Source organism: Solanum dulcamara, chromosome 4 (genome assembly GCF_947179165.1).
Source record: "Solanum dulcamara chromosome 4, daSolDulc1.2, whole genome shotgun sequence".
Lineage (NCBI taxonomy): Eukaryota > Viridiplantae > Streptophyta > Magnoliopsida > Solanales > Solanaceae > Solanum > Solanum dulcamara.
In genome coordinates, this window is record NC_077240.1 from 79,329,484 (window position 1) to 79,346,189 (window position 16,706).

At 34.6% G+C, this 16,706-nt stretch overlaps 1 protein-coding gene and 1 pseudogene across 2 annotated transcripts; both read right to left on the reverse strand.

The window, feature by feature from the left end:
* Nucleotides 1-2,285: 2,285 nt before the first annotated feature.
* Nucleotides 2,286-5,976, reverse strand: LOC129887776 (G-type lectin S-receptor-like serine/threonine-protein kinase LECRK4; annotated as a pseudogene).
* Nucleotides 5,977-7,477: 1,501 nt separating this feature from the next.
* LOC129887777 (sorbitol dehydrogenase) lies at nt 7,478-12,871 on the reverse strand. Of its 2 annotated transcripts, none has more exons than XM_055962996.1 (6): nt 12,538-12,871; nt 10,855-10,922; nt 9,862-10,098; nt 9,237-9,527; nt 8,681-8,868; nt 7,478-7,787 (listed from the first exon to the last, which is right to left on the reverse strand). In XM_055962996.1, the coding sequence occupies exons 1-6, from the start codon at nt 12,626-12,628 to the stop codon at nt 7,595-7,597; spliced, it is 1,068 nt and encodes a 355-aa protein (XP_055818971.1). In that variant the 5' UTR covers nt 12,629-12,871; the 3' UTR covers nt 7,478-7,594. The 2 variants fall into 2 exon arrangements, with proteins under 2 accessions (XP_055818971.1, XP_055818972.1); XM_055962997.1 differs by lacking the exon at nt 7,478-7,787 and adding an exon at nt 8,133-8,214 and having other exon boundaries at nt 12,538-12,856.
* Nucleotides 12,872-16,706: the final 3,835 nt, after the last annotated feature.

Here is a 16,706-nt window from a genome sequence, read left to right on the forward strand (position 1 = left end):
ACACTAGGCAAAGTACTCCAAGAAGTAGACAATTAACAAAAACAGAACTACCTAACAACACTGATACAACAAGGATGATAGTTTCTTGATTTTTGTTTTTTGTTTTTGAAGAATTAGGATCTTCTAAAGCAACATTACCTTTTCTTCTTTTGATAAATGCTTTAGAATTTACTCTGTTATCTACTCTGACATTTGAAAGTGGCAATTTCTTCTTCCAACAACTATTTTCTCGAATAATCGAAACAATACACATACAATCATTCAAACAAGCATTCTTACATGTCTCTTCGTCATAAGGCTTGAGAAGTTCATAATCACTCGTAGGCCAATCGATGTTCGTTATAGTTTCCATCTCAACTTAATTTACTACATTGTCTTGATTTTCACCACAATGTTTGCACGAAATCCGGTATGCAACCTTTGTAGTCATCCTCTGGATCAACTAGTGAAAACGCTCGTGGGCATTGACAATCTAGTCTTTTGTCTATACTTAGTCTACAAATTCTGTTATATCCACATACACCGCTACCTTTTTCTGAAGGCAAACTATAACATATATTATCAGGAACTGACCAGACAGCATCATTTTTCGCGTCTTTAGGACGTTGATACAGAGTAAATACGCCATCAAAATTGAGCGTGGCACGATGATAAAACAGTGTTGATGATCCAAGTTCACCTTTTGAAACAAAAATCTCTTGACTATTGTTCACTAAAAGGAAAATTTGGCCTGATTCATTGATCTTGAACTGATTATTCGATGCATTCAATTGATCGAAGCTTCGAATCAAGAAAAAATTCTCATTTATATATTCACTTGGCAAGTTCAAAGTAGAAATGCCACTATTCCCATTTTGAAACATCCTTAGCAAGAATCTCCCCCCTCGAAAAGTTTGTCTCAGATAGACAAGATGAAATCTTGAATCCTTCTTGGAATTCTTGACTTGGCAAGATTGTGTCTTTACTTTGATTAAAACTTTGCCATAAACTTTCAGAATTCTTGTTAACAGGCACAAAATTACCGGTATCTTTCATAGAACCATAAGCAACACTACCAATCAAAGGATCAGAAATCGAGGCCTCGTCTTGCTGAGGACTAGTAAGGACTAATCCTCAGCAAGAAGCTCGATTCTTGATCCTTTAGGACATGGATTGTCACCATTTGCATATCAAATTATTGTTTTTTTCGGGTATTTTGTTGTACCATATTGACACTAGGAATTGATCTTCATTCCCTAGTTGTTGGAATACAAATGCAAAATCTCCATTAGGAGAAATCCATGGAGATGTTTTATCATCACCACCAGCAATGAGTGATGATTCAATTTTCACATCATTTTTGGTTTGGGAATATACAAAATTTGGAATAAGAATCAAGAAGTTTAATATGAAATTAAAATGTAATAAACTCACTTTGAACATTTTTTTGTTTAGTTTTGAGATTTCAGAGCTCGTTTGGATTAGCTAATTATAAATAGTTGATAAGTTTTAAGTGCGAAAAAACACTTGTGAGTGCCAAATACAAAACACATCAACTGCTTATCTAAACACATAATTACTTATTTATAAAATTAATTTCAGAACTTTTGTTTTTCAACCCTTGATGTGTTAATCAACTAATTCAAACAGACTCTAAATATGTAGAGAAGCGAAAAAGTGTTTATAAACCTATTTGACCGCTTATAAACTTAGTCAAATGTTTTCATAGTTTTTAATGGGAGAAAAGGTTGGTTTGTTATTGAAGTTACAAGTGGAATTCAAGAATTGGAGAGTCAATACTTTTACACTATTATTATTAAAATGATTGGTGGTTTTGAATTTTTAGAACCAAAATCTTGAATGACAACATAGGAATTTCTAACCTACAAGGAACTTAATTAACAGAAAACTATCATGGCCATCAACTTGTTATTAATGAAGAAATTGTCCCTTTTTAAGACAGTTATTTAGTAAACGATTCTCGTTTTATTTCGATTGCAACTTATGTACTTTTAGACCACAGTTTAAAGATCTTTTTTGAGCAAATAGAAAATCTTACATGAGACCACATTCTCATAAAGTAAGTCATTATAAACATTATAAGATAATATAATATTAATTTTGTCCGAAAGATTGAGAAATATATGAGCAAAAATTAAACTCGAGTCTAACGTTTACCAGGAAGGTTGGGATTCCTATTTTGATCTACTTTAATTGACATTTCCAAAGAGTTTGGCAATGAAATTCAGATATTACAATTTCTTCACTAGTAAATGCAACAGATGGAAACTAGTACTTTTAACTTAGGTAATGTGCAGAGCTGCACTTAGTGACATTTTTGAAGAGTCTGAGCAGTACAGATTATAAGTATTATTTAAAGAGCATTCAACATGAAAGAAAGTAATATAACAAGACCACTTGAAAGTGACATAAAGAGGAGGAAATCGCGCGTAAATGAGGCTTATGATGCTACATAGTAATGCTAAAATTACATGAACATGGTGGAATAGTCACTTCAATAGATCCTTCATGCATTTGACAGACCTTCCTCATAGTAGGCCTCGTCGACGGATCCTCTTGAATGCACCAAATACCAACCATCACGAACCTCTCGAGCTGCTTCTTGTCGTTCAAAGCCTCGGAATCACTTTCCACCAGAGCTTCCAATTTTCCTTGTTGAAAGCAATCCACAACCCAATCTGTAAGAATCGCCTCTGGTCAATAGCTTTCCTCATTCTTCAAACATTTCCGGCAAGTGATGATCTCTAGTAGCAGTACACCAAAGCTGTAAACGTCCACCTTAACCGTGACTGGACTGTTCCTGAACCATTGTGGAGCAACATAACCTCTTGTTCCTCTAATTTTAGTATCCGTTCGACTCTGGTTGATCATCAGCAGTTTAGACAATCCAAAATCTGATATTTGAGGAGCATGATATGTTTGGGGGAGGAAGCACCACAACTAAAGTTTGATATGATGAAAATAATGAAAATAACTTGGACACGAGAATTTTACGTGGAAACCCGTCTAACTGATAGAAGGGAAAAACCACGGGGTGGAAGGATCTCACTATAAAAATATGGAGTACACAGCTCTCAAATACAAGGAGAAAACAACAATTAACACTTCTCTCTTGTAAAAGGAACAACTACTAAAGAAGACACTCAAGACTACAATATTTATCTTGGTGTATAACTCTCTTTGTATTCTTACTCTCTCTTTCTAGGATGGGGTAAATGAGAGTAAGAGGTCTTCTATTTATAGAAAACTAGAAACGCGTAAAATCCGCGTATTGAACCTCCTTTTTTGACTACGCGTTCAAAACGCGTTTTGTTTCTTTTTTGACTACGCGTTCAAAACGCGTTTTGACTATCTTGCATGATAGTCATCAAGGAGAATGTTCTGAGGCTTTATGTCACAATGGATAATCTGTGTACTGCGTTCTTCGTGGAGGTATGCAAGTCCTCTTGCAATCCCCATTGCGATATTTGTCCTCTGGCTCCATGTAGGTGTCGGATCACCAAAAATGAAACTTGCAAGAGTTCCATTACTCATATACTCGTAGACCAGTAAAAGATGAGGTCCCTCGTTACAATATCCAAACAGACGGACCAAATTCTTGTGATGAGTCTGACTAATCACATTTACTTCAGCCATGAATTCCTTCTCTGCCTCATAAGCAACTCTATCCAGCTTCTTTATAGCGACTACATTTCTTGAACCGATAGACATTACCCCCTTATAAACAATCCCAAAGGCACCCCTGCCTAGCTCTTCCTTGAAGTCTTTTGTGGCTTCTACAAGTTCTTTGTACGTAAAACTATGACAGACAGAGTCCGTCACGTGACTTGTAGGGCGAAATGTGTTCACTTTTTTTTTATAAATGTGGAAGAATCCCCAACAGAATACACCAATGAGCAGAACATTTAACAAAACGGAGCTACCTAAGAGTGAGGACGCCAAAATTGCCCAATTCCGCCAACTATGCTTTTGATGAGATTCCGGAATTGGAAGGCCAGGACTTGGAGGCCTTGGAACACCATCTTTCCATATTTTGATAAAAGCTTTCGCGTTCAAACTGGTATCTATTCTCCCGCTAGACAAGGGCAGTTTCTTTTTCCAGCAAGTATTGTTTCTATAAATGGCAACAGCACAAAAACAATCATTCAAACAAGCATTTTGGCAGTCTTGGTCAGTTGAAGGGCCAATTTGGTGAAAGTCAGATAGCGGCCAATCAGTATCACGAATCGTGATAAAACTGTAAAAATCTTCAGGTGAACCCCTCACAAATTCATCACAACTTATGGAAAAATCTGGCTTGCAGTCGCCATAAGCATCGGATAAACCAGTGAATATCCTTTCGGACAGCTACAAACTGGTCTATTGTTTGTACCAAGATAGCATACATTATTGTAACCACAAGAACCAGGTCCATTGTTTCCTGTAATTGCGATGCTTATATTACCCGGTAGAGACCAAAGAATATCCCAGCCACAGCTATTCGAAATCCGTGAATGATAATAATGACTAAGAACTCCATCAAAGTTAAGTGTCACACGATGATAATTGTCCGAAGCTGAAGGAATGGATCGCGGAGTAAGAGTTTGCCTTTGATTGTTTCTTTTCAATACATACACCACTCCATTCTCTTCGAAAACCAACTTATCCCCAGAATTTGTTGCATTTGTGATATCTGAAGTTTGAGTGTTATAGTACTCATCATCATAATCGTTATTGGAAGGCACACTTTGTGTAACAAGCACCAAATTTCCATCATCAAGCATCCGAAGATAAAACCTACCTGTCGAGATATAATATAATTAAATCATCAAACTCATACTCTCACTTCTAACAGTTAACTGTTTGGATCGTGGAAAAAAATCAGACCACACGTGACGGTGTGTGTTAAGACATAACAACAACAACTACGCTTCAATCCCAACCAAGTTGAGATCAGCTTCATGAATCCTCATTGACTATGTTTCTCCATAAAACTTCACCTCACACCAGCATTATACAATAAAAATAAAAAGTAAAAGGGTCAGATTTACCTCTCTACTTTCAAAAATTGTTTACATTTATCATTGTCATAATACATAAATGTGTCATTTAACTTGATTTTAGCTGACACTTATGCCCTCCAATTTTAGGTGTGCACAAGTAGACACTTAAACTTGTATAAAATTTAACAAATAATGTATCACGTGGGACGCTTGCGTGTCTACTTGTTCAACGTTATACAAGCTTAAGTGTCTATTTGTGTATACCCAAAGTTGGAGGATATAAATGTCAGTTGAAGCCAAGTTAAAAAACACATTTAGTGGTGAAAAAACTCATAGAAAGCATAGGACCTAAAGAAAAATGTACTACCATGACTAAAACTAGTCAATTATTGATGAATCCTCATAATACAGGTATCATGTTAGAGACACATAATCAAACAATTAAATGAGTTGAGTGAACTTAGTTTGTGACTTTTGAGAAAAAAGGAAGCTTCCTCTTTCCAATGTTTGATTTGGCAACAAAGTATCAGTTGGATTTCTAAAACTTTCCCATAATGGATCAGTAGAATCACTTCCCATTACAACAAAATTCCCAGTATCATTCATGAGTCCATATTCAATATTACCAACAAGCGAATCAGTTTCCCAAAGGGTATTCCCTTGAGGATCACTAAGTATTAGACCCCTTTGAAGATCAAGATTCAATCTTGATCCTTGTGGCACTAAATCACTCATATTAGCATGCCAAACTATAGTCTTTTCTTGAATTTTTGCATACCATATACAAAGCAAGAACTGATTTTTATTTTCTTGAAGTTTTTTGAAGCCAAATGCAAATTCACCAGATGGTGAAAGCCATGGGGTACTTTCATCTGTTGCACTAATAGAACTACTAGTAACTATTCTACTATTATTTTGAGCTAAATTGTGTAATGGAAAGAGAAAAAGAAGAAATATTATAAGAAAATAATAATAAAAAGAATTAGACATTGCAAGAGAGGGAATTTGATTTGTTGCAACAATCAAGAACAACACTATATATAAAAGAAAATGAATTGCTGTTTGTTAATTATATTTGTGGTGTGAGTTTTGGGATGAACTATGAAGACTTCATAGTCAACTTCTACTAAATAACAAAAATGGTCCTTTATAGTTAGAGGTAGGTTCAAAGTAGTCCTTTAGCTATATTTATGAGTAGTTTGGTCCTTTAAGTTTGACAAAAGTAAGCGCTTTCAATATTCATCTAATGTTTAAATAAATTCTTTCTGTTAGGTTCTGATGGGAGGTGGAAAAAAAGAGGAATTGGTGTGTCTATTTGAATTTTTATGAGTAATTTAGAGTGAAAACCGTTTTTTGTTGTTTTTGAAATGTTTGAAAAAAAAATTAAAAGATGAAAACAAAATTTTCTAGAATTTTATGTTCAGATATATTTTTCGGAATTAAACTCCAAAAAAATAAAAATAAAAATTGCATGGTCAAATGGTAATTTGTAGGTAGATTTTGGATTAACTATGAAACTTCATAGTTAACCTCTACCTTTTTTTTTTCCAATTAAATTGAGGTTTCCTTTATTAGTTTGAGTGTATTAAGGGGGAGAAAATAACAAAAATGGTCCCCAGCCTTATATTTAGGGCTAGGTTCAAAGTAGTGTCTTAACTATATTTGTATGAGTAGTTTGGTTCCTTACATTTGATAAAAATGAGCACTTTTAGTCTCTTTCCAATATTTCAAAATTAGAAATTAGAGTTATTTTTTAAAAAAAATTGAGTAATTTGGAGTGAAAAAAAGTGAAAAGAACTTTTTATTATTTTTGAAAAAACTGAAAACAATTTTTTTTGTTTTTGAAATTTCTAAAAATTCTTGAAAAAAGTGCAAACAAAATTTTATGATCAAACATGTTTTTGGAGTTAATTCTTAAAAAAAAAATACATGACCAAAAGACTTTCAGAGTTTATTTTTACTTTTTTTTTTTTTAGTTATTTCTAGTTTTTAAAAAACTTTGACTGTGTCAAATATAACTTGAAGAATTTGTTAAAATATTTGACAGAAACCAAATGAAATAACTTCCTCTAACTATCACGTGTGTGAATTTTTAATTTGAGCTATTATCAAATATTTATCAAAACACTTTAGCTATCAATTATTCATTTTAACTATCTAAAATATCACCATTATTCGCGTAGGCAAAAAGTAAACTGATAAATGAGGTGTATTTCGATAAATATTTAGTAATAATTCAAGTAAAAAATTTCACACCTAATAATTTAAGTTGTATACCTAATAAATATTTTGGATGTATTTTCTCACTCATAAACATATGATAAGTATTCATGATAAACGCTTTCAATTAAAATTGTGGAGAACAAATTTTCATTTAAACACTCTTAACTACAACTTATTGCCTAAACACATAATAAACTATTCCTATTAAACACTTTCTATTTAAATTGAAGAAAAAAAGATTACATTTTACTCTCAAATACTCGTTACGTAGATAAATTAAACAACCACATTTCACCATTTCTCAACATTTTCAACTAATACATAGTAGTTTTTTTTACATTTTTCAGAAATATTTGGTAAAACTTATTTTCTCAATTTAAAGTTTATTTTCACAGATTAAACATGACTTTAATAGCATCACCACCACGAGCACTTGTTTCAAAAGCTTCTTCAACTTCTTTTTGAGAGAATCCAAACCTGTGTGTGATCAAAGGTTTCACATCAATCTTTCCACTTCTTAAGAACTCAAGACACAATGGCCATGTATTCTTGTAGCGAAATATGCCGATGACGTCAACCTCCCTGAGAGTAACAAAAGTTTAGTCGCGAAAACAATCGACAACAACATACCTTGTATAGTTACACAAGTAGGGTCTGGAAAGGATAGGGTATATGCCAACCTTATTACTACCTTTATGGTTGATAGAAAAGCCGTTTCAGATTGACCCTCGGGGAAACAATCAATATGAGCAATACCAAATAGAAAATATAGAGAATTTGAAGTGCTTTCTTATTATTACTTTTGCTATTCTCTATAATTTTGGTCTACGACGAACTAAAATAGAGCGACATGGTCAACGAACAAAAATAGAGCGACATGGTCAATGAAGATTCAGATAGTCTCCTCTAACTTAAAAGGTTTCATATCTGACTTTCCACTTCTCAAAAACTCGAGATATACAAGGCCATGCATTCTAAGTAAAGATTTTTGACGATGACATCGACCTCCCTGAGCACAATTTGCTCGAAAATTATTGTGGTGGTAAAAAGGATACAGATACATGCAAACCGTAAGCTTATTGTTAATGTAGAGTAACAAAAGTTTTAGTCGGAAAAAGATCTATATAAGCCTCTTTTACTCGGACCCTCAACAAAATAGTCGCATTCATGACGGATCCTTAAAATAGGCACTATTTTGGAGGATCTAATACACACTTGGTGACATTTTTGAAGAGTCCGAGCATCATAGGCATAAGCAATACCAATTAGTTGGAAGATATTTTAATCATGTTAGTACGTTTACTTTAGATCCTATGTTTTCTAGTAGCCTATAAGTCCTGTTTAGAGAACTTCTAGTACTTTTTAGTTTTTGTTTTATATAATATTGGTATGCGACGAATTAAAAAGGCGACATGGTCTATGAGAATTCATATAGCCAACTCCAACTTAGTTAGATTGATGCATAGATGTTGTACCTTGCAGCAGCTGGAGTGAGAGGAACGGTCATCTCATGATGTCCCATTCCCACCAAGCAAACTTTGCCACCTGGACGAGTTGCACCAAGGGCGGTCGACATGGTTTTGTTAAAGCCAGCACAGTCAAAACTCACGTCGATTCCACCTCCCATTGCTTTCTGAATGTTTTCTATATCTGTAGCTACATCCTGTTCAAAAGTATCAGTTAGGGAAGTGGAAAGAAAATAGGCAACATCTTCAACTTTGATGTTTGTGTACTCACGGGTGAATTTCACGTAATGGTCACTAAACTTTACTCACTATATCAGTAAATTCATGACACTATCTTGTCATAGAACTTTACCACTATAATGGTAAAGTCGCTAATTATTTTGGTGTTATAGTCGGTAAAGTTCAGTTGGTTAAGTTATTTTAATGAGACAATAGTTTTGTGACTTTATCGTTATAACGGACAAAGTTAGTGATCATACACGAAAGCAACTTGTGTATTCAGACTCAAGAATGCACATGAAACATGAGAGACTAACACCAAGAACTTAAAAATTTGGATCCTGACCTGAATATTAATTGAAACCTTGACGATGTCATCTGCTCCTAACTTCTTTGCAACAGAAAGACGATAGTCATCTACATCCACAATAACAATTCTTGGGGCACCAAAAGCACGAGCAGCGAGCAGTGTGACAAGCCCGATTGGTCCAGCTCCCAGCACTAATATGTTTGTCTCGGGACCAACATTTGCACGCCGACAAGCATGAACACCAACACTAAGTGGCTCACACATTGCTCCCTCCTCCAAACTTATATTATCCGGGAGCTTGAAACATAGATCTGCAGGATGAACTACCTGTTGGTGATCGAAAAGAAATGAGTTGTTTCGCTTTTAGTAAAGTCAAAAATTATCATCACTCCATAAGCCCAGCATTCTGCACAATGCCTCTGTACATTATTTTATGTCACCTTACATAAGCCTATGGCAAATTTGAGTACACTAACGAGTATATTCGGAGGAACAAACAAGCTCAATATCAATTCTATCATTTATGTAATCTATTGAAGTCCAAAAGGTACAAGATTTAAAACCTAATGACATTTATCTTCCAACATCTAGCTTAATTAAACTAGCAAAGGATGATCATGTCGCATAGGCAAAAGTGATACAAGTAGGTAAGGTTTTTTACCTGATTCGCGAGAGAACCATGAACAGGGGGAGTAGCGAAGAACTTCATCTCGGGGCAGAGATTATATCGCCCTTCTTTGCAAAGATCACATCTCCAGCAACTAATTCCGGGCTCTAGTGCTACACGATCTCCAGGAACCAATGTCTTGACTTCACCGCCAACTTCTTCTATGATCCCAGCACATTCATGCCCAATCACCATTGGTTGTTTAACCACAAAATCCGCACACCTCATGGTCTGAAGTCCAGAATAGGCTCTAGATCATTTACGTACTCCAATACCAAAAACTCAATAAATGAACACACATTAAATCTCAGACGCAAATTTGTGGTTGCTTTGCTCTCAAAACATCTGTAGTTGCTCTCTAACCAAACTGCCAAGAGAACTCACATTGGCATTGTCCTCAACAAACACTTCAAGGCTCCAAGCTACTTCTTTGCTTGACTAGAATCAATATACGATGTAGCCCAAGAAAATGTAAAAGAACTTCACCTGTGTTACTAAGACATTTCATTTTGCTTTGCAAACAGCTACGTTCCTAGGACTCTTCAAAATTGCCATTGGGTGCATGTAGGATCCTCCAAAAATACCAACACGAGTGCGACAACATTTTTGGAGAGTCCGAGCAACATAGCAAAACATGTATATGATATAGGTATGGGCATTACACATTAACCTTTCAAAACACAATAAACACATTCTAAACAAAGATTGATGGTAATCATACCGGCCAATACCAGAAGCATAATAGTGTTCGGATCCATATAAAATAGATTTTTACATTTGAACAATGGAAGTCCCAACAAACTAGTTTCTTCATTCTTTTTATACGTTTCGCTAGGTATACACCACAATCATATGTCATCATTGTAGAGTCAATCGAAACATAACCAAAATATAGAACACACCACACCTACCAACTCTAAATCCCGACAAGAATTATAGACCATGAAGACGAGCTATCAGAATAGTGAACCATAAGAAAGCTTTTACCTTGAGGTAATGAACATCACTTCCACAAATACCGACAGCCTTCATCCTAACTCTAACATCATGGGGTCCTATGAAGTAACAAATGTTAGTCACTGTGTTCTTAACCATAATCCATAGATGCACAGTAATTCTTAAACAGAAATAAAACCAGTAACATTTAAACCAAGATTTATTCCAAGCCCATAGAATTCACCATGTGTCTTTAAAGAATTTAATCCCCTCACAGTACCCGAGGTGTATATTATTTCCTCATAGGATAGACCGGAATACCTTTGCCAGAATAGCAGTACCTCAAACTCCAGCAACGTTCGGATGCAAAGACAGAAGCAAATCAGACAACGCTGTTAATTTTAGTTTGAAAACAATGCAGAGAAAATAGAAGATGATACAGGTTCTTTGGCTATAGCACTGGAAACTAGGAAGCTTAGTATGCTCTATTGGCAGCCATACTGATTGATAAAATAGTGGCAAGAATATCATCATGGACAGCCAAAAAGTTGTCATATGCAGACAGAATTCAACTTGTAAAATCAGTAATCTTTGGTGTTCAAGCTTATAGGGCTCAGATGTTTCATCATACCAGCTAAAGTCATGAAGGCTATAGAACAGTGTTGTCAAAGGCGTGCTTAAGCACCTGAAGAGTTGCTCAAAATATGCTGAGCGCTTCTGTATCATCATCATGGTCCTAAGACATACCTTTTGTTTGCCAGTGAGCCTCTCCTAAAGAGGCGATGGTACACAATTGATATTTTTCACTTTATCGTTAAGTTTTTTAAATTTCTTTGTTCGTATATTTGTCATTCATACTTATAATTATTCGTCTTGCACTAAACATATATATTTGCATTTTTTCTCCATTTACACCTTTTTAATTAAAATCGACACTTTATTTGCGCTTAACCTTAGAGTTTTTTCTGTTTTTTTGCGTTTGATAACACTGCTATAGAAGCATACTGTAGGAGCTATATTTTGTCGAGGACCGACACTACAACCAGGAAAGTTCTAGTTTCATGGGAAAGAAGTGTACTCCAAAGGCAGGAGGTGGTCTCAACTTATTTTCTTGTTTGGTAGATGGTTAGAGTTATGCAGATATTAGTAATGCATGGATAAATTATGAGAGAATTTATGTATTATTTTATACAGGTATTAGTTATGTATGATTTAGTTATACATATATTCGTTATTCCACTTTCTATCATGTATAAAATAATACTACATAAATTTCCTCGTAATTTATACATGTACTAATTGTGTTGATTTCTAAATTACAAACCAAACATCATCTTAATTATAACCTAGATAGCTTACCTCCTAATTAGTTACCACACATGGTATTACTTATACAGAATTTAATACATGCATAACTCACTGAGCTATCGCCCAATCTGAGCCAACCAAACACCATATTAATTATTTATGAAGGGTATTTTTATAAATAAATAATATTTTAAAAAATCATGTAATGCATTTACTTTTAATACACCAAACCAAACATCACGTCAGAAACAATCTCAAACGTAACTAATACAATCATTATTAATACACTCTACCAAACACGACTCCTCGGGATGATAACCCAACTTCTAATCAAAACCAACTAAAAAGATGAACCCAAAGTCAAATCTTTCAATCAAAATTAATAGTTACAACAGATATAGGTTCAAGAATGGAAAAAAAAAATACCCAAAGCAGGGAGATTGAAAGGTTGAATCTTGAGGGTGTTAACACCAAGAAGCCAAGCAGCCATGTTTTCATCACTTCCTCCTTTACCCATTAGACTTCTCTTTTTTTTTTCTCAAAAAGGGAAAAATCAAGATTTGATTTTTCTCTTCTATTCTAAAGAACACGCACAAAAAAACAGAAGGGGAAATCAAGATTTGATTTTGCTCTTCTATCAAAGGGGGTTTTCAAGATTTGATTTTGAAGGGGTTTTTGTTGATTTTTAAAATATGATTTAATTTTTTGTGAATATTATTAAATGTGGATAAGAAGAAAAACTCAGATTGTGTAAATCAATACTGTGGGCATTACTAAAATGGTTTTGTTTTGATAAAGATTGGTTGTTGTTTTTTTTGGAATGCAGTGTCAGCATAACACCTTAACTTAGCTTTACCTGTAAATTATAATTTCTAATTTTATTAATATATAAATAGGTATTTTAATTATTTAAAACTTGAAGAAGTAGACGTATTTATCTTACATGATATTTTATATGAGAATTTTGTGTCTTACGTGATATTCTACGTGTATTGTGTCACGTAAGATATGTGTATCTACTTGTTTGATTTTATATAAATTTAAATATCTACTTATGCACATCTAAAGTTGAAGAGTATAAATGTAAAATGAGGTCAAATTAAAAAACATATTTATGTATTATACTTTTTTAACTCTCTAAATTTTACATTAGGTGGCACGATTTGACTTGACTCAATGTTAAAAAAGGTATGATTTTTAAATTTTATAATTTAAAATAATTTTTAAATGTCTATTAGATTGCTAAACATTTTATTTTATTAATAGTAAAAAAAATTAAATTATTTGTAATTATAGTAAAATAATATTTTTTGAGAGAGGAATTAAAAGAATGATAAAATGGTAGAGAGGAGTAATTTTTTTGCAATGGATGCCGCTCAAGTTCTATTGAAAGTGACTTTTAGCAAGGCAAGAACTATATGCTTAGTACATCGTCGGCAAAGTTTTATAGATATGACTTTCGGTTAAAAAAAAAATTAAATTTTTTGTGGGATCCTTCGTGTGTATTCGGAGAAGTAGTAGGTGCAGCATCGACATGATCAACAGCAAATTCATAGCATTTAGGATCCGCATAAGAGGAATTAGGAGATTTTCTCATTTTTTCGTGTGTAACGCCCATGAATATTTTCGTGATATGGTTTTCGGTCAAATTATTTTCTAAAACTTTGATGGAACCCTCAATAAGTGTTCAGGGGAGCAGTAGATGAAGACTTGGTTTGATCCACGACGTATTCGTAATATTTAGGGGTCACACAAGCGGAATTAGGCAATTTTCTCATATTTTATGTGTGTTAGCTCATTAATATTTTAGTGATATTGATTTCGGTCAAAAAATTCAAAACATTTATAGGACCCTCCGTAATTACCTGAGGGAACAGTAGGTATAGTTTCGGCATGATCCACGGCATATTAATAGCATTTAAAGGTCGCAAAAGTGAAATTAGGTGATTTTCTCATTTTTTGTATATATTAGCCCATGAATATTTTGGTAATATGGTTGTCGGTCAATTTTTTTTAAACCTTTATGGGACCCTCCGCAAGTATCCCAGAGAGCAGTAGGTGTAGCCTCAAACCAATCTACTCATAGTCATAATATTTAGGGGTCGCACAAGCAAAATTAGATGATTTTCTCTTTTTTTGTGCGTGTTAGCCTATGAATATTTTGGAAATATGACTTTCGATTAATTATTTTTCAAAATCTTTATATGACCCTCCATAAGTACCTGAGGAGCAGTAGGTGTATTCTCAATACGATCTAGGGCATATTCATAGCATTTAGGGGCCGCACAAGCGGAATTAGGTGATTATCTCATTTTTCATATGTGTTAGCCCATGAATATTTTAGTGATATGATTTTCAGTCAATATTTTTACAAAGCCTTTATGGGACCCTCTGTTTGTAACACCCCTTACTATTTTAACTTAGATTAATTTCGTGAACCCAGAGAAAACTTGAGGAAGTGAGGTGTACGACCCACTCTAAGTCTCATAAAATGTTCTACGAGCCATTGGAGAGGCTCATGGAACCCTCTATACTTACAAATTTTGAGTCCTAAAGGTCAGTTCGACGAGTGCTTGTTATGTCCTTTCTTCCCTTCTATGACCTGTAGGGTCGATCGTAGAAGTGAGTGACACATTTTAGAAGCTACTAGAATATCCACCTAGGTCCTACAAACTAAGTTTACGAGCCATACAAACTTGTACGACCCGTAGAACATGACCATGGTTCCCAAGTCCCATCCAGCTGAGTTTTACAAGGGGCCTATGACAACCCGTCTAAGGGTCTCCGACCCCATAGAAAGGTGGTCGTAGACCCAGTGAGAAAATTCCAGTAAGTCTATATTTTTGACTCAAGGTTCTACGATCGACCTTCTACGATCTCTAGAATTGCTCGTAGCGATCGGAGATAATTTTTAATGATGGGCAATCTTGTATTTTCCCACCTTTTCCTAACTAAACTCAAGACGTTTTGGGACTAAAATTAGTTCCTTATCAGTACCTAATGGGGTTTTTCTCTCATTAACACTTAGTCTTTTGAGAGCAAGAATTGGAGAGAAGGAGAAGAGCTAGGGTTTAAGAGTTTCAAGCAAGATCTTTAAATTTTGCTTAGATAATCTTCATTACAAGTATGTAAGGCTTATCGTAACATTGGACTAAGTTCATCATCTTGCCCTACATCTTCATACAACAAGTTGAGTTTTGAGTTTGACTTTTCAATTCTGATAAAGTGAATTATTGAGTTATCTATATAAATTCTACTAAGTTCTTTTATATATTTAAATATACTATGATGTTTTTCATAAGTTGAGTTCTTGAGATGTGTGTTAATGTTTGCATTCACATGAACCCTAGTTGAGTTTTGCATTAATTATGTTATGCACTGTTTTGAGTTAAAGAATGATTATTTTCATCATTTAATTAGTAAGAAAGAGTTTGGGCATGAGTTGAGTTCGAGAAGTCTCTTAATGTCACGACCTGAATCCGGGTATGATAGCACTCGTCTTAACCTTCCAAGACAAGTCAGCCCAAAACCCAATTAGAACGGATAATAAGTAAAAATGGTATAATAGATAAGTAACTACGATAAATGCGGACGTCTTAAATAGCTATAAAACCCCAAAGGACTGGCTGTCACATGTACAAGCCTCTAAAATAGTATAATAGAAATAAACATAAGTCTCAAAAATGCATTTGTCTCTCGAATGGAACAAAATCATGAAAAGGAGAAAGAGGAATTGTCGGGATCAACAGGTACCTCTCAAATGTCTCCAAAAGCCACGAATGAAGAAAGGAGAATCTGAATCACTGTCCAGGCTCAGAACCTACACAGATGTAGTTAGCAAAGGGTGAGTACCAAATAATACGGTACCCAGAAAGTAAAATGGTAAACAATCTAAAGCTAAATAAAATGAGTACTCCTGGCACTCCATCCGAACCTCCCATAACTACAATCTGCAAGCAGAACAGCCCAACCTAGCGATCTATGCACAAATGTAGCTCATGTAGCAAATAAGTTAAATGCACTTCTACAGTTAAACAGATAGTGTCTATATCACATGTATTTCAGTCTCAACGGCTCACATAATGAGGCAAGTAGTAATATAAATAGGTCAATGCAAATAATGAAATGCGATGAATTCCCAATGTGATGCTAAAGTAACAATCATGGCGCGTAGTACGTCCAACGTATGCAAAATATAACAATCACGGCATGTGGCACGTCCCTCGATGCGATAATATAACAACCACAGTGCATGGAATGTCCCTCAATGCATTAATAGTACAACCGCAGAGCATGGAACGTCCCTCAATGCATTAATAGTACAACCGCAGAGCGTGGCACGTCCCTCAAATCCTCTTTGGTATTCTTTTCCATATGCATTTAGTCGGAACCATTTCCCTTCGACGAATTTCATAAAAAGGGGACCACAATACATATTTCAACCCAAATGCAAATGAGAATAATCATGCAATTGATGAGAAGGAAATGAAGTCCATTTTCATATACAATTCATGTCTCTAATAACACCAAGCTTCACAGCGAAACAGCAAGGTTAGCTCAATTCAATAGGCCAATTCATTGGGTTAATCTTTCTC

What these genes read in the sequence shown, in the direction of transcription:
- LOC129887777 (XM_055962996.1), bottom strand. Translation starts at nt 12,628, where the DNA reads ATGGGTAAAGGAGGAAGTGATGAAAACATGGCTGCTTGGCTTCTTGGT. An exon ending in TTTCAATCTCCCTGCTTTGG is followed by an intron (nt 10,923 to 12,537) that starts GTATTTTTTTTT and finishes GTTACTTCATAG; the next exon opens with GACCCCATGATGTTAGAGTT. An exon ending in AGGTTTCAATTAATATTCAG is followed by an intron (nt 8,869 to 9,236) that starts GTCAGGATCCAA and finishes ACTTTTGAACAG; the next exon opens with GATGTAGCTACAGATATAGA.